The sequence below is a fragment of the Anomalospiza imberbis genome, chromosome 26 (genome assembly GCF_031753505.1).
Source record: "Anomalospiza imberbis isolate Cuckoo-Finch-1a 21T00152 chromosome 26, ASM3175350v1, whole genome shotgun sequence".
Lineage (NCBI taxonomy): Eukaryota > Metazoa > Chordata > Aves > Passeriformes > Viduidae > Anomalospiza > Anomalospiza imberbis.
Window position 1 is genome coordinate 3,520,713 of NC_089706.1, and position 14,645 is coordinate 3,535,357.

General features: G+C 42.9%; 1 protein-coding gene across 2 annotated transcripts; it reads right to left on the reverse strand.

The window, feature by feature from the left end:
- Positions 1–388: 388 nt before the first annotated feature.
- On the reverse strand, positions 389–14,582 carry NUCKS1 (nuclear casein kinase and cyclin dependent kinase substrate 1). Of its 2 annotated transcripts, none has more exons than XM_068173412.1 (8): positions 14,315–14,582; positions 5,527–5,576; positions 4,376–4,481; positions 3,223–3,278; positions 2,774–2,926; positions 2,389–2,541; positions 1,415–1,561; positions 389–783 (listed from the first exon to the last, which is right to left on the reverse strand). In XM_068173412.1, exons 1-8 carry the CDS (start codon positions 14,329–14,331, stop codon positions 584–586), a joined length of 882 nt encoding a protein of 293 aa, XP_068029513.1. In that variant the 5' UTR covers positions 14,332–14,582; the 3' UTR covers positions 389–583. The 2 variants fall into 2 exon arrangements, with proteins under 2 accessions (XP_068029513.1, XP_068029512.1); XM_068173411.1 differs by having other exon boundaries at positions 1,415–1,564.
- Positions 14,583–14,645: the final 63 nt, after the last annotated feature.

A 14,645-nucleotide genomic window follows, 5' to 3' on the forward strand; every position in this document is an offset into this window, starting at 1 on the left:
TGAAAAACGTGCCTGAATCCAAGAAACACAGGATTCCTCCCTGTGTTCCATCCTCCTCCACTGGAATTAGATCAACTACATTTTTGCTGAGAGTGAACTCGTCTCAAAGTCTGTTAAAGCAGATGCTCATAATTTTTTTCCATATATTTCAAATACAGAATAATAGTTTTAAACAGCTCTTACCAGCGCTGGGAAAAATCTATTCTACTTAAGGATTTGTAAATATGCTTTCCACAGATCAGTCTCAAACCTTATTGCTTCACAACTGCAGTATCCCTTGAAAAAAAATAAAATATTGAATGGTCTGTTAATTTGTCTTAAATGGCTTTTCAGATTTGGCAGGGGAGGGAGAACGGAATGGCCAACAGAGAACATTGACTTCAAAATATTACTGTAGAAGGGTTTCCTCTTATTAAAAAAGAATACACTGTATTAAACAGCTGAAAGTAAAGACAGCATTCAAAGCCCATGAGTCAAGCCACAGCCAAAACCGTGTTCTACCCCTAAGTATTGTTTTCTTTTCCTTTTTCTTTTTTTTTTTCCTCTTTTTTTTTTTAAACAAAGATTTTCCTCAACTGCCATTTTAATCTTCACCAGAGGGTGCTTCATCTTCAGATCCCTCATCCCCTGACTTTTCTGGTGGAGGGCTGGCTGATTTTTTCTTTTCTGGGGGACTTTCAGGCTCTTCATCCTCTTCTTTGGGGGATGGGGTCTTTTCTTTTGTTGCCTTGGAAGCTGTGGGGCGACCTGCCTTCCCTTTGCCTTTCACTGGGCTGGGGGTCACTGGAAAAAGAAAAACCTTGTAAAACTCAGCAGCAGCAAAGGCAGAAAAACTCACAGTAAATGGGATTTCAGTCATTCAGCAGCAGTTTGGCCACACCCACAATGTTTTTAGCACTCCCAATTAGGAAAGCTGAAGTGAAGAGCAATCTATTGAGATTTAAAAGCTGTTTAATTGCAGGTCCTGGCTAATTGCTGGATGTGACATCAGAAATGGACACAGCTCTTGTCAAAGCAGAACACACATTGCTGCTACCAGTTGAAATTTCCTGCAGAAATGCACCCAGTTTTCCTCTGGTTCACATTTCCCCACCCTGACAACATCACAAAGTCCCAAACAAAGCCACAAATTGTTACTATTTGGCTGTGAGACACACGAAGTCAGAATGCAGCACCTCAGCAGGGGAAGGTTTTCAATACCACAAGTTTTTACCATCAAGACACAGATACCAAATCAACCCCTAAAGGAAGAATTAAAGTCAGCTCATTATTCCATACTGCTGCTTTAAGCCATGGCATTTTGGCCCTTCCAACATTTTTGTGGATGTCTGTGACCCCAAGAATTCAACCAAGCTTCTGCAGCAAAAAGAAAATCTGGGTTTTAAACTGAGAAACTTGCATTGCACAGACTCACCTGTAGCCTTTAGCCTGGGCTTGGGCATTTTCTTTTCTTTCCTCTCTGGTTTGGATTTCTTGGAGACCTTCTTATTTTTCTTTTTTGAACTGCCATAGTCACTGTCATCATCATCTTCCATGAGGAAGTCTTCATCACTTCCTGAATCTGCTGGAAGCGTAAAGAAATTTCAGGTTTTTTGGGGAAAAAAACGAAAAAAAAAGTAAAAGATACAGCTGAGATCTGCCAGTTAAATTGTGGACACAGACTCTGAGACCTTGTGAGCTTCCATTTATCTGCTGTGGTACAAAATCTGACTGGGTTTTACACCAGCAATGCCACAGGGACAGCAAAAAGCATTGAGAAGTTTACAGTTATCCTTTAGGGCTGCTTACAAAGAAATAGATCCCTGGAAAACACACACTCACATCCCTGGAAAAAAAAATCTTCATCTGCAAGGAAAAGGCACCAAGATGAAGTTTCTTGTCTCACAGATTGCACAGATTCTTCCAGATTCACTGAGTGAGCTCTTCAATTATTTAATGCTTTCCTAAAATCTGTCATTGAACCTTAAAAACTTATGACTCCAAAAATTCCAAAGCAGTTTTGAAGCACTGCCTTATCTCCAAGCATGACCAACCAAGCATGCAGGAACAGTAAGTGGTGCAAATTCATGACAGATTCCAACTTTCAAGTTACAGAAAGTTGTCAGAGCCACATTTATATAATTTAAGTATTTGATTACTTAAATCTCATTTTGGATAAAAACTGCAGGGAAGGGATCAACAGATCTACCCACTTGTGAAGACAAATTTTGTAGGACACACACCTTTACTGCACACTTGGAGCACAAATTCCAGCTCTGAAAACCCAACTTGGGCAGATACACAGTAAAAATGAAGTTACTGAGGAGCACAATTTCTGTCCTCAGTGCCCCAGCCAAAAAGCAAACTGTGTCCCTTTTGCTGTCCCTTTTTCCAGTCCCATTTACTCACTCTCCTGGAACTGTGCCTCATCATCCTCTTGCTCTTCCTCCTCACTCCCCACATCATCCATGAGCATCTCCCGTTGTTTGGAGGCTGCTTTGGACGCCGCCTGCCGCTGCTGACGAACATTTTTGTGATCTTCCTTCTCATCCTCGCTGTCCTCTGCCGAAAAAAGGCCCCAAACTGGGCTGAGTACAGAGCAGAGAGCTCCTGCCACGAGGCAGCACGTGGGCAAAACGGGAGCAGGGCATTTATCAGGGGGTTAAAACATTCACTGAGTTATGTGAGGACAATTTAACCTCATCAACACCTTCCTTACTCACCCAAAGATCCTCTGCAGTATTTCCATTGCAAAATAACAACTTTTTTTCCTTCTTTTTTAAATTTTTTTTACCTGCAGGCCTTTTCCTGGATTTGGAGGCTGCTCTCTTATTCTTGTCTGGTTTAGCCTTCTTTCCTTTTTTGCTTTTTTGAGAGCTCTCGTAGTCGCTGTCGGCTTTGCCATCGTCAGCTCCTACGTCATCGTCCTCACTGCCAAAATCTTCATCTGCAAGGAAAAGGCACCAAGAAGAAGTTTCTTGGATCATTCTGGATAAAAGCTGCAGGGAAGGGATCAACAGATCTACCCACTTGTGAAGACAAATTTTATTGGACCATCACATTACACCAAAAAAAAAAAAAAAATCCCAAACCAATGTGGGAATTAACAACAGCAGAGGCAACATATGACTTAAAATAAATCAGAATGATTTCATTTCTGTCTCAAATCCTACTCCTGCAACTCTCACGGGTGTGAAGAGACGCGATTTAAAGATACACAATCAGTACAATGCTATCAGTTACCTGCTGAGTGTGAATCATCTTTCTTAGTCTTCACATCTTTGTCTTCTGAATCCTCACTGCAAATGAGAGAAGGATAAAGTCTTACTGCTTGTCTCAACTTTGATTTCAGTCACTATTGTGTGGAAAATAACAACTTTTAAAGAGCAAACTGATGTCCAGGCTGAGAATTTTCACTTTTCCTGGACATACTTGAGGATTACTCAGCTGTCTGTGGAGTTATCTTGGTTGGGAAGATAATGTTCAAACTCTGAATCACAGAAAAACTTAAATCAGGCAGGAAATAATCAGACTGAGGTGAACCATGCCCTTCACTCTCAAACCAACCCACAATCCACAGGGCTTCCAGTTCAGTTGCAATTTTGATCGTTTATATGCAGTCTATAAATGAAGTAAAGGTTTATCATTAAGAGATTTTCAGTCAGCACTTGTCTTTATGTCATTGTTTAGATTCCATTCTGTGCATCTTGCTCTTAACGGGCACGTGTCTGCCCTAAGCTTTCTCAAATGATTTGATCATTTGATTCATTTGGAAAATAAAAGACACCCTGGGGTGACAGAACAAGTACCAGTTGGCAGAAACTCCATCCCTAAGGCTGAAATCTGTCATGAAAACAAAAAAACTTTGATTTCAAAGGCCTCATGGCCATTATTTGGGGACTGCAAAATGGAAATTCTACAGGAACATTTCACTTTGCAGTAGGGCAGCACTGAGGCTCCCAAACCAAGATCCGTGTTTATAGAGTACCCAAAACGAGGAACAAAGAGCTACAAAACTTGCCAACGTCCCCTGCCCTCAGTGCCACCCCATCCCTGGCACCACAGGGATGCTCTGAGAGGCTGCAGAACACGGGGCAGGAGCTGCACCCTGCCCTGACTCTCCTGAGGATGCAGCAGCTGCCAAGCCTCGTGCCTGGATCCCGCTCCCTGCCACTGCAGCTGCCTCTGGAGCTGCTGGAGTGATGGAGCACTGCTGACAAGTGTCTGACACGTGATTCCTGGGGCTGCTCCCATCAGGGAGAAGCCACCTCAGTGTCTCAGCCCTGACGGAGCTCCCAGTCTCACTGGAATTCCACTGCTCTTGGAAGAGGCTGCTCCCCACACACAGGACAAGGCTCTGAGCAATGCTGCCAAGATGAAAAGCTGCTTTTTTTACCTGTCCTCCTGAGAATTCTTCCCAGATCTCCTCTTGTTTTTAGCCTCTCGGGGAGACGAACGGATTTTCTTGGATGGGGGACCTGAATCTCTTCCGTAATCATCATCTGGACAGGACAGGACAAAATGGGTTGGGATCAAACTCATTCCCAGCCAACTGCTCTCCTCAAACCGAGAATTTCATGCACATCAAAAAGAAAAACTTCATAAAGCTTAAAAAACACTCTGGTGGAAGCAAAGTCCTGGCTTAAACCATTGATGTGAGCTTTTCTTCTACAAAAGTGCTCTGTACAGTGAAGTGTCACCCAGGGAAACACAAAAAAAACCTCACAAGCGGACACAGGATATATTTTACATTTTGTTATGATATAAACTTATTAAAAATTAACATCCCCATGTATTTCTACATTATTCTAACAGCACACACTATTTACTGTCCTGTGATGGGATAAAGGATGTGATTTAATTAAATAGGAGTTTTCAGCAGAACTCCTTACAACTATTACACAATACCTTATATAATGGATAAAACCACTATAATTAAGAATTGTGCATATTTGTCCCATTTTAATTATCAGTGCAACCTTAGCATTGAGTTTATCTTCCAAGAACTCAAAATATATTCCAGAAAATTTCTATTAATTGACACAGATTATAATTTTTTTTTTTAGAAATGGGATCCAGAATTTTAATTCAGAGATTACATTTCTTCCAAATGTGACCCAGCACTATTCTGTTAATTCACACACATGATATTTTTTTAGCTGTAAACCCCTCCAAATGCCTGATAATATGGGCTCAACTGGAGCCATAAAATAAATGGAAAACATCTTTTCCTGTGGAAAAAAGTGGCATCAAGGAGCCTCTGCCCCAGAACATAACATAGAGCAAGGAAGGCATTGCTGCCAACAGCCTCCAGGCACTACAACAATACCAGCATTAAATAAGAAGATTTCTATCACCATTGTTTGTTTAATACAAAACACATGAGAATGATTATATTTTCAAATACTTATTAACAGTTCAGGCTGTGAAGAACACGAACTCCTTGGAACTGGAGTTGAAGATGTGATTAGAAGCAGAACAATTAAGATGCATGGCAATAATGAGCTGCTCCAGCCCAAGGAGATTAAGGAAAAAAAAGTCATTTACCAGCATCATCTGATTCCTGAAACTGGGAGTAATCGACCACCTTCCTGTTCCTGGTAAAAAGCAGGAGAAGAAAAAATTAGGAATTCATCATTTCAGAGCTACTAAAGCTTTAAGGAACAAGAAATGCCAAATCCTTGTTTCCAGTGCTGTATTTGTAGCCCAAAAACATCCCAAGAAAACTTGGATAATTCAGCCACCTCCATAGTCAGAAGTGAACACAAAGTACATTAAAGCATAAATGACATTTTCCTGAGGATATTTCATAATAATCTAGATTGCAGTCTCAGAATGCGAACGTTCTTTGTGATAAATACACAAAGATTATAAATCAAACATTTCTAAACTGCTCCTATTGGAATTTCTCCTTCTCACAGCTCACCTGCTGTCACACCTTCTCCTCCAATTTCTATTTTCCCATATGATCCCTGTTTATAAAGCATTTCAAGTTTTCACTGGGGTTTGCAGGAGCTTTCTGAATGAGTTACACCGATCTGGAAGTCAACAAAATCAAATCTTCTTCTTGAACTTACTGAAACCTCCAAAATGGAATTGTTGGTTATTTTATCAGCACCTTGTCCATCAAATCCCAGCTGTTTTATTGACAAGGTATCAAATCCCAGATGTTTTATTGACAAGGTATCAAATCCCAGCTGTTTTATTGACAAGGTATCAAATCCCAGCTGTTTTACTGACAAGGTATCAAATCCCAGCTGTTTTACTGACAAGGTATCAAATCCCAGCTGTTTTATAGACAAAATATCAAATCCCAAGTCTTTTATAGACAAAATATCAAATCCCAGCTGTATTATAGACAAAATATCAAATCCCAGCTGTTTTATTGACAAAATATCAAATCCCAGCTGTTTTATTGACAAATTATCAAATCCCAATTCTTTTATTGACAAGATAACTGCCCTATAAATCAGCGACAAAAGCAAACCAAGACAGCCACAAATTCAATTAAATTTCAGCTGATAATGCCTCAAACTCAGACTCCAAACAGCTCCTGGAAGGACTGACAGGGGCTGGGAGGAGCTGGAAATACAGAGATTCCCACAGTGGCAAGGAAAAATAGGATTTTGCAACAATCACCACATGAGGTCAGTTCTTCAGCTGGAAACTCCAACCAGCACACGGATCCTTCCTCATCCTCCTTCCCTTCTCCTGCTCTCAGTACAATTCACACTGAGCTCCCCAAACTCAGCTGCATTCACTGTCAGTTAATTAATTATCATTAATTAATTGCTGATAAACTCAGTTCAAAGACACCCCAAAGCCATCACTGCTGATCCATCTAAAATCAAGTTTAAGTTGCCTTCCTGAGCACCTCTAACTCATGGTTTACAGAAGGATGCAGGAGCAAAATTGGTTTGATTTCAACCCAAAGCTCTTAAAGAAACTGAAAAACCAAAAAATGAAACCAATCCCTTAAAAAAAAACCCCAAAAATACCAATAAGGCTAATAAAATTAATAAGTTGCTCTCCTGTACAAGCGCCTCTAACTCATGGTTTACAGAAGGATGCAGGAACAAAATTGGTTTGATTTCAACCCAAAGCTCTTAAAGAATGAAACCAATCCCTCAAAAAACACCCCAAAAATACCAATAAGGCTAATAAAATTAATAAGTTGCTCTCCTGTACAAGCGCCTCTAACTCATGGTTTACAGAAGGATGCAGGAACAAAATTGGTTTGATTTCAACCCAAAGCTCTTAAAGAATGAAACCAATCCCTTAAAAAAAACCCCAAAAATACCAATAAGGCTAATAAAATTAATAAATTGCTCTCCTGTACAAGCGCCTCTAACTCATGGTTTACAGAAGGATGCAGGATCAAAATTGGTTTGATTTCAACCCAAAGCTCTTAAAGAAACTGAAAAACCAAAAAATGAAACCAATCCCCTAAAAAAAACCCCCAAAAATACCAATAAGGCTAATAAAATTAATAAATTGCTCTCCTGTACAAGCGCCTCTAACTCATGATTTACAGAAGGATGCAGGAGCAAAATTGGTTTGATTTCAACCCAAAGCTCTTAAAGAAACTGAAAAACTAAAAAATGAAACCAATCCCTCAAAAACAACCCAAAAATGCCAAAAAGGCAAACGAAAGGAAGACAAGATTTGTACGGGTAAATCAAGTTTAAGTTGCCCTCCTGAATACATTGAATTCATGGTTTACAGAAGGATGCAGGAGCAAAATTGGTTTGATTTCAACCCAAAGCTCTTAAAGAATGAAACCAATCCCTCAAAAAACACCCCAAAAATACCAATAAGGCTAATAAAATTAATAAGCTGCTCTCCTGTACAAGCGCCTCCAACTCATGGTTTACAGAAGGATGCAGGAGCAAAATTGGTTTGATTTCAACCCAAAGCTCTTAAAGAAACTGAAAAACCAAAAAATGAAACCAATCCCTCAAAAACAACCCAAAAATGCCAAAAAGGCAAACGAAAGGAAGACAAGATTTGTACAGGTAAATCAAGTTTAAGTTGCCCTCCTGAATACATTGAATTCATGGCTTACAGAAGGATGCAGGAGCAAAATTGGTTTGATTTCAACCCCAAGCTCTTAAAGAATGAAACCAATCCCTCAAAAAACACCCCAAAAATACCAATAAGGCTAATAAAATTAATAAATTGCTCTCCTGTACAAGCGCCTCTAACTCATGGCTTACAGAAGGATGCAGGAGCAAAATTGGTTTGATTTCAACCCAAAGCTCTTAAAGAAACTGAAAAACTAAAAAATGAAACCAATCCCTCAAAAACAACCCAAAAATACCAGTAAGGCTAATAAAATTAATAAATTGCTCTCCTGTACAAGCGCCTCTAACTCATGATTTACAGAAGGATGCAGGAGCAAAATTGGTTTGATTTCAACCCAAAGCTCTTAAAGAAACTGAAAAACCAAAAAATGAAACCAATCCCTCAAAAACAACCCAAAAAAGACAAATGAAGACAAGATTTGTACAGGTTGAATCCCATCCAAGCCTTGGAGAGGAGCTAAGTCCAACAGCACCGTGCATTGGTCACTCCCTCCCAGTCTGAGAGTGGTAAAATTCCAGTTTTGGGACAAATTATTGGCAATTTTTGATTTACACTCCTATCCCAACAAGGAGCCTTCCTGAAGGTTGCCTCCTGACCCATCTCCTGAGTGAAAACGTGAATTTTATTCTCATAAGCATCAGAAGAATAATTAAGTTATTAAATAAGAAATCTGATTTTATGTATCAAGTATTGGGGTTTTTTTTCTTGTGAAAGCATAAATGGGGTGAAAAAAGCAGGATTTCCACATATAAACAACACTTTTGGATATCACTGAGTTACTGAACAAGATGGAAATGGCAGTTTTTCCACCTTGTTTCCTCCAGAGATACATGAAATCAGGAACTGGAAATGTGACAGTGGCAGCTACAGCATTAACAAGAATTGTCACCGTGGCAAACATCCTTGAAGAAAAACATCCCAAGCACCATCCCCTGGGTTTTCAGCCAGGCAGAAAACCCTGCTCACCTTTCCTCACATGGTGAGCAGAGAGGGATATTTGTATTAAAAAAAAATAAATAAAAAATCATTGTTTCAAAAGAAACCAAAAGAAGAAACCAAGTGGAAAAAATGAATTTTATTCTGATAAGCATCAGAAGAACAATAAAGTTATAACATAAGAAGTCTGATTTGATGCAACAAGTATTGGGTTTTTTCTTGTGAAAGCATAAACTGGGTGAAAACAGCAGAGTTTTGTATTTAAACAAAGAAATTTAAAAAAAAATGTTTCAGAACAAACCAAAAGTGAAGCTGATTCCTTGCAGAAAGTGATATTTGTATTAAAAAAAAAATTAAAAATAATTGTTTCTGAAGGAATCAAAAGTGAAGCTGATTCCTTGCAGAAAGTGATATTTGTATTTAAAAAAAAATTAAAAATCATTGTTTCTGAAGGAACCAAAAGTGAAGCTTGCATTATCTTATCTTGCAGGGTGGAGTAAAGAAGGAATCTCTGCACTGCTATCACTGAAGAGAAAAAGCTGCAAATAAATCTTCAACAGCACCAGAGAAGCTCAGAAAGAACCAAGCTGCCCCTGACTCCAAACTCATCCTTCACCTCTTTTAGCCAGGTCTGGTTTGATTTATTTCTTTATTTCAGCTGCTGTGCAATAATAACTCCAGGTTTGCACAGAGCCCGCAGTGTTTACTACACCAAGGTGATAAAAACATTCTGTGCAAGCTCACTGGAGGGAAGAGGCAGGAAAAGGAGCTGCTGGTGGCACTGGAGAGCCTCTCTTTGCTGGCAGCCAAGCAAGCAGACATCAAAATAAATTCTCTCTTAAATCCACTTAGGCTGAGCATAAAAAGACAGGCTGGGATGGGCATCGTGCAGTGTGGTTTGAAACAGGAATTAAAATTTGAAGGTAATTTCCTTGCTGATTCAGGTTAAGAAGTGCAGAGGTAAGTTTTTATTAACAGTTGCCAGTCCAATATTTTTGGAATAAACAGGAGCTCATCAACATGTTGAGATTGAAGCACTCCGTGAAATTACTCCAGTAATTTAACTACAGCTCAGAAATTCTTGCAACCTGCACTTGATGCCTGCCAAAGTGCAATTCTGTAATTATGAAAAACAACATCAACGTGTCAAAGGATCACTAAATGCCTATAAAACTGAGAAAAAATGTCACCTTCGGTTTAGTCCCTAAACCCTCAGTTTTTAAATCAACATCAGCACAGCCCTACAATCAGATAGAGAAATTTTGGTTTTTTTTTAAGGGAATGAACAGATGAAAAGCAACACCAACATGTCAAAGGATCACTATGTGCCCATAAAAATGAGAAAAAATGTCATCATCATACCACATCTTCAATTTAGTCCCTGAACCCTCAGTTTTTAAATCAACATCAGCACAGCCCTACAATCAGATAGAAAAGTTTTGGGGTTTTTTTTAAGGGAATGCACAGATTCCTAGATATTTGTACAGGCATTAAAACCCCCAGATAAAATCCACATTAAAAAAAAAAATATCCCACAACATATAATCCTGCAAAGCAATGCTAAAAGGAGTCTTCAAAAATTCAGGCACTGAAGAGAATGTTTAGGTCAAATACAGCCACCCACCCTCAAGGCCATAGAGCAAAGGCAAGGAGATGAAATGGTTATTGAGTTTTTTGTATGGTTTTTTTCAGCACAGCCTTGATTTAACCAATGTAACCAAAAATTCTCAGCATTTGTGAGCAAAGCTGCAGCCCCTCCTGACCCTCAGGGCTGGCTCAGCAGTCAGGTTTCACTTTCAGGTAAAGGTGAGACCAATATTATCATCAAATATTGCCATTAAAAGCACTTTTTGGTGCCTTTTTTACACACAAAAAATACAAATTCCAGCCCCAAGTGTTTCCTGCAGGGATTTTTGGAGGTGTGCAAAGCAAATCTGCAGTGCTGGATTTGGGCTTTCCATGAACACTGATTTAAAACCACCACCAGAAGGTGGCACAGGGCACCTGGTGACAGTCAGGGACCCAAACCACGTCACTTTGGGGTTAATCTGGGTAAAAATTGGAGTCAGCACTCAGCACTGAGAGGTGAGCGGCACCTGCAGGATTTTCAGGGATCCACACAACTCTGAACTCCACAAAACAATTCAATGCTCACTAACAAATTAAATTAAAATGATTAAAATTAAATCAAAACAATTAAATGCCCACTACAGAGCTCAGATTTGGGTCTGGGCTGACTCCCCACGTCATGGCACCTGCAGGATTTTCAGGGATCCACCCAACTCTGAACTCCACAAAACAAGTCAATAATTAGCAGCAATAATTAAAGCAGTCTTGTGCTCATTCTCTATTTGAGTCTAACTGGAATTGAGATTTTGCTACAGAAATGATGCACAGCAGGAGGGGAACCAAACCCAACACCCAGCTCACTCCCCCACCCTGGTATTTTGAATTTTCTTGTACCTCCACCTTCTCTCTGTTTCTCTTCAGTCTGAAAGAGAGCAAGAATCAGCTTTTTACTCATCTATCTCTGGACCATACAGCATCACTCAATTTTATTAAGTGCCAATCCCCAAGGAACTGTTCCTTGCCTGCAATCCCACAGAAACTTTTCCACAATCACAATATTTCTACTTTACACTGCCCAGCGACAACACTGGCAACAAGTTATATTTAACAGATATATTTTTTTTTTTCTGCAAGTAAAATTTCACCCTTCCACTGCAGTGCCAACAGCAGGCTGGGATTCAAATCCAGAAAAATGAAGGATGTAAAGCCTTGAGGCACTGAGATAAATTCCTAACTGGCTTTAAGCTTAAAATGAATGACCAAAAAACCCCTGGGATTTCCACCCCTGCCCACAACATCTCAATTTGCAAAGCCTGCCGGAGAAGACCAACAAGTAAAAGTGACCAGTGAGAAAAAGCAGAAGAAATGATGCACCAGCAGTCAAAATTCTGACTTTAAACACATTAATTGATGCTGTATATATACAGAAAAACACAGTGGCTCCAAGTATTTAATTCCATTTTGTTTTATCCCTATAAGCAGCCCCAGCTCTCTCTGCAGAACTTCAGGAGAGTTACACAAGAGATGCAAAAGTTCAGTAATTTCAGGCTCCTTTAGTTTTTACTCCTTGCCTTTTTCTAACAACACTGAAAACCCCATCATTACCCAGCCAGGAGAAATGGAAGTGTGCAGGAAGTACCTGGCTCTCAGTGCCAGGCACATGAAACTTCTAAATAGCCAGGACTTTATTAGTATTTAAGTTTTAAATAACTGACATTAACAACCAGACTCAGCCACAGGTCAGTTTTCTCAACAAGTGGAGTAAAAACTTGGGATACAGGATGGATTTTACAAAGCTCACTGCTTTAGGTGCACACATATTCACCAGAAACCTGCAGACATCACCAATTAATTCAAAGAACACTGACTAGAGGAGAACTCTCCCACCACTAAATCTCACTCTGATGAAGAACCTTGCACCAGGCTTCCATTTTACCAAAAACCAGCAAAGACAGGCAGAAACAACTTCATTCCAGCATTAATTTATTAATGGATTTAAACCTACAGGCAGGGTTTTCTAGCTAGCAGAACAATATAATGTAGCAGCCACTGAATATTTACCTTTTTTTCCCTGGAAGGGCTATTAAACCCAGGGACATAAGGGACTGCTGCATCTATCCTGCCACGTGCCAGGTTTTGTGCTCCTAACAACCTGCTGGACTTTGGTGTTCATTTTCCTGCAGAGCAGAACCTGCCAGCTGAGGCTGAGAGCAGGCAGACCTCTCCCAACACTCCAGGACTGGACAGAGGTGGTTTATTTTAATTATTTTTTTGAAAACCATGCAAAAATACTTAATTCCAGCAAGCTCGGAGGCTCTGCTTTTAAAGACAGCAGCCTTTCCTTACCTGGAACAAATCTCCAACACTGAAGTGTCCCCTCAGGCAGCAGAGCCACATCACCACTAATTTGGGCAGCTCACCCTCACTGAGCCACTCCCCTGCTTAGCAAAGCAGTCCTGGGTTCCATTTATATTTTAAATTCTGAATTATGAGGACTATTGCTTAAATGCAAATGCTGTCATCTCTCTAAGTGTATAGATGCATCACTGTCACAATTAATTTGTACTTTTTAGTTAAATTAGCCAAAACACCCCAACATCCACAGCCCAGACCAGGCTCACTGGGAACAAAACTCCAACTGGGAATAAAACTGCAACCAGTCACTTGAGAATGAAGAAATTCCAAGGCATGACAAGAACACCGTGGGAAACGTCACACCTTTGCTATAAAGGCAACTTAAATCACGAGTTCACTTTTTTACCACCTCCTTGGCAAAGCTCTGAGACACAAGGGAATCAAAATATCCTGAGCTGGACTGGACTCGCAAGGATCATCCAGTGCAGCTCCCTGCCTTGCACAGACACCCCAAAATCCCACCCTGGGCATCCCTGGCAGCGCTGGCCAAACACTCCTGGAGCTCTGCGGCTGTGCCCATTCCCTGGGGAGCCAGGGCAGTGCCCAGCACCCTCTGGGGGAAGAAATACCCCAAATACTCTCCCAAATACCCACCCTGACACAGCTCCAGCCCTTCCCTCGGGCACCACTTCCCCGTGCCGCACATCCCCGAATCCACCACGCTCCATCCCACCCCACCAAGCCCACCCGGCGCTCCAACACCGCTCAACCCAAGCCACCAAACCCCAGACCCACCTCGGCGGCTGCCGGCCACGCACGGCCCGGCTGCCAAAGGCTCGGAGAGGAAAATAAAGGGGGCAAACAGCAGCGGGAAGGCGAGCCCGGAGCGCGCAGCCCGCGGCCGGCCGGGCGGGCGGAGCAGGGCGTGTGTCAGCGGCGCTCGCACCGAGGGGGCGGCTCCCGCCGGCTCCTCCCCTACGCGTGGTTCCCCATGCACAGCCCCCGTGCCCCGGACCCTCGCCGGATGGCAACCGCGTCCCCTCCCCCGGCGGCGTGCTCGGCCCGGCCCCGCCGCCCGGAGGGGGCCGCGGATCGCGGCGAGAGCAGCGCCCGCCCCGCGCCAAGTGGGTCACGGCGGCGGCGGCGGCGGAAAAATTCCCTTTTCCCCGTTACAAAATGTGGGACAGCGGCCGCGGGGCCGCCCCGCCGCGGGCCCCGGGCCCGGGCGAGCGGCGCGGTGTGAAACGCGGTGTTTGCCGCGGTGGCCGTGCCAAGTGAGCAGGGGGGAAACAAGGGGAAATAGAGGAGAAATCGGCACGGCCTGAGCGCGGCCTGCCCTGCGCGGGGCCGGCCCGGCAGCAGCGGCGGGAGCGGCGCCGCCGGGACTCACCTGACGGGCCGCGACATCTTCGCGGCGCTTCGGGCCGCGCGGGGCCGGGCGCGGAGCAAACGGGCACGCTGAGGCCGCCGGGGCCGCTGAGGCCGCCCGGAGCGAGCGGGAGCGCTGGGCCCAGCGCCTCAGGCCGCGCCTGCGGAGCCGCCGCTCCCCCGTCAGGCGCCGCCGCCGCCCCCGGCGCCGCTCCCCGATCCCGATCCCGGCGCCGCTCCCGGTGTCGCTGCCAGATCCCGGTGGCGGTCCCGGTGGCGCTGGCGGTCCCGCTCCCGCCGCTCCCCCCCGCAAAATGGTCGCGCTCGCCCCGCCGAGAGGATGCGAGCGGGGG

Coding starts and splice junctions, on each gene's coding strand:
- NUCKS1 (XM_068173411.1), bottom strand. Junction 2,927..3,222: donor AGATGATTCACACTCAGCAG/GTAACTGATAGC, acceptor TTTTCCTTGCAG/ATGAAGATTTTGGCAGTGAG. Junction 1,565..2,388: donor TGAGGCACAGTTCCAGGAGA/GTGAGTAAATGG, acceptor TTACGCTTCCAG/CAGATTCAGGAAGTGATGAA.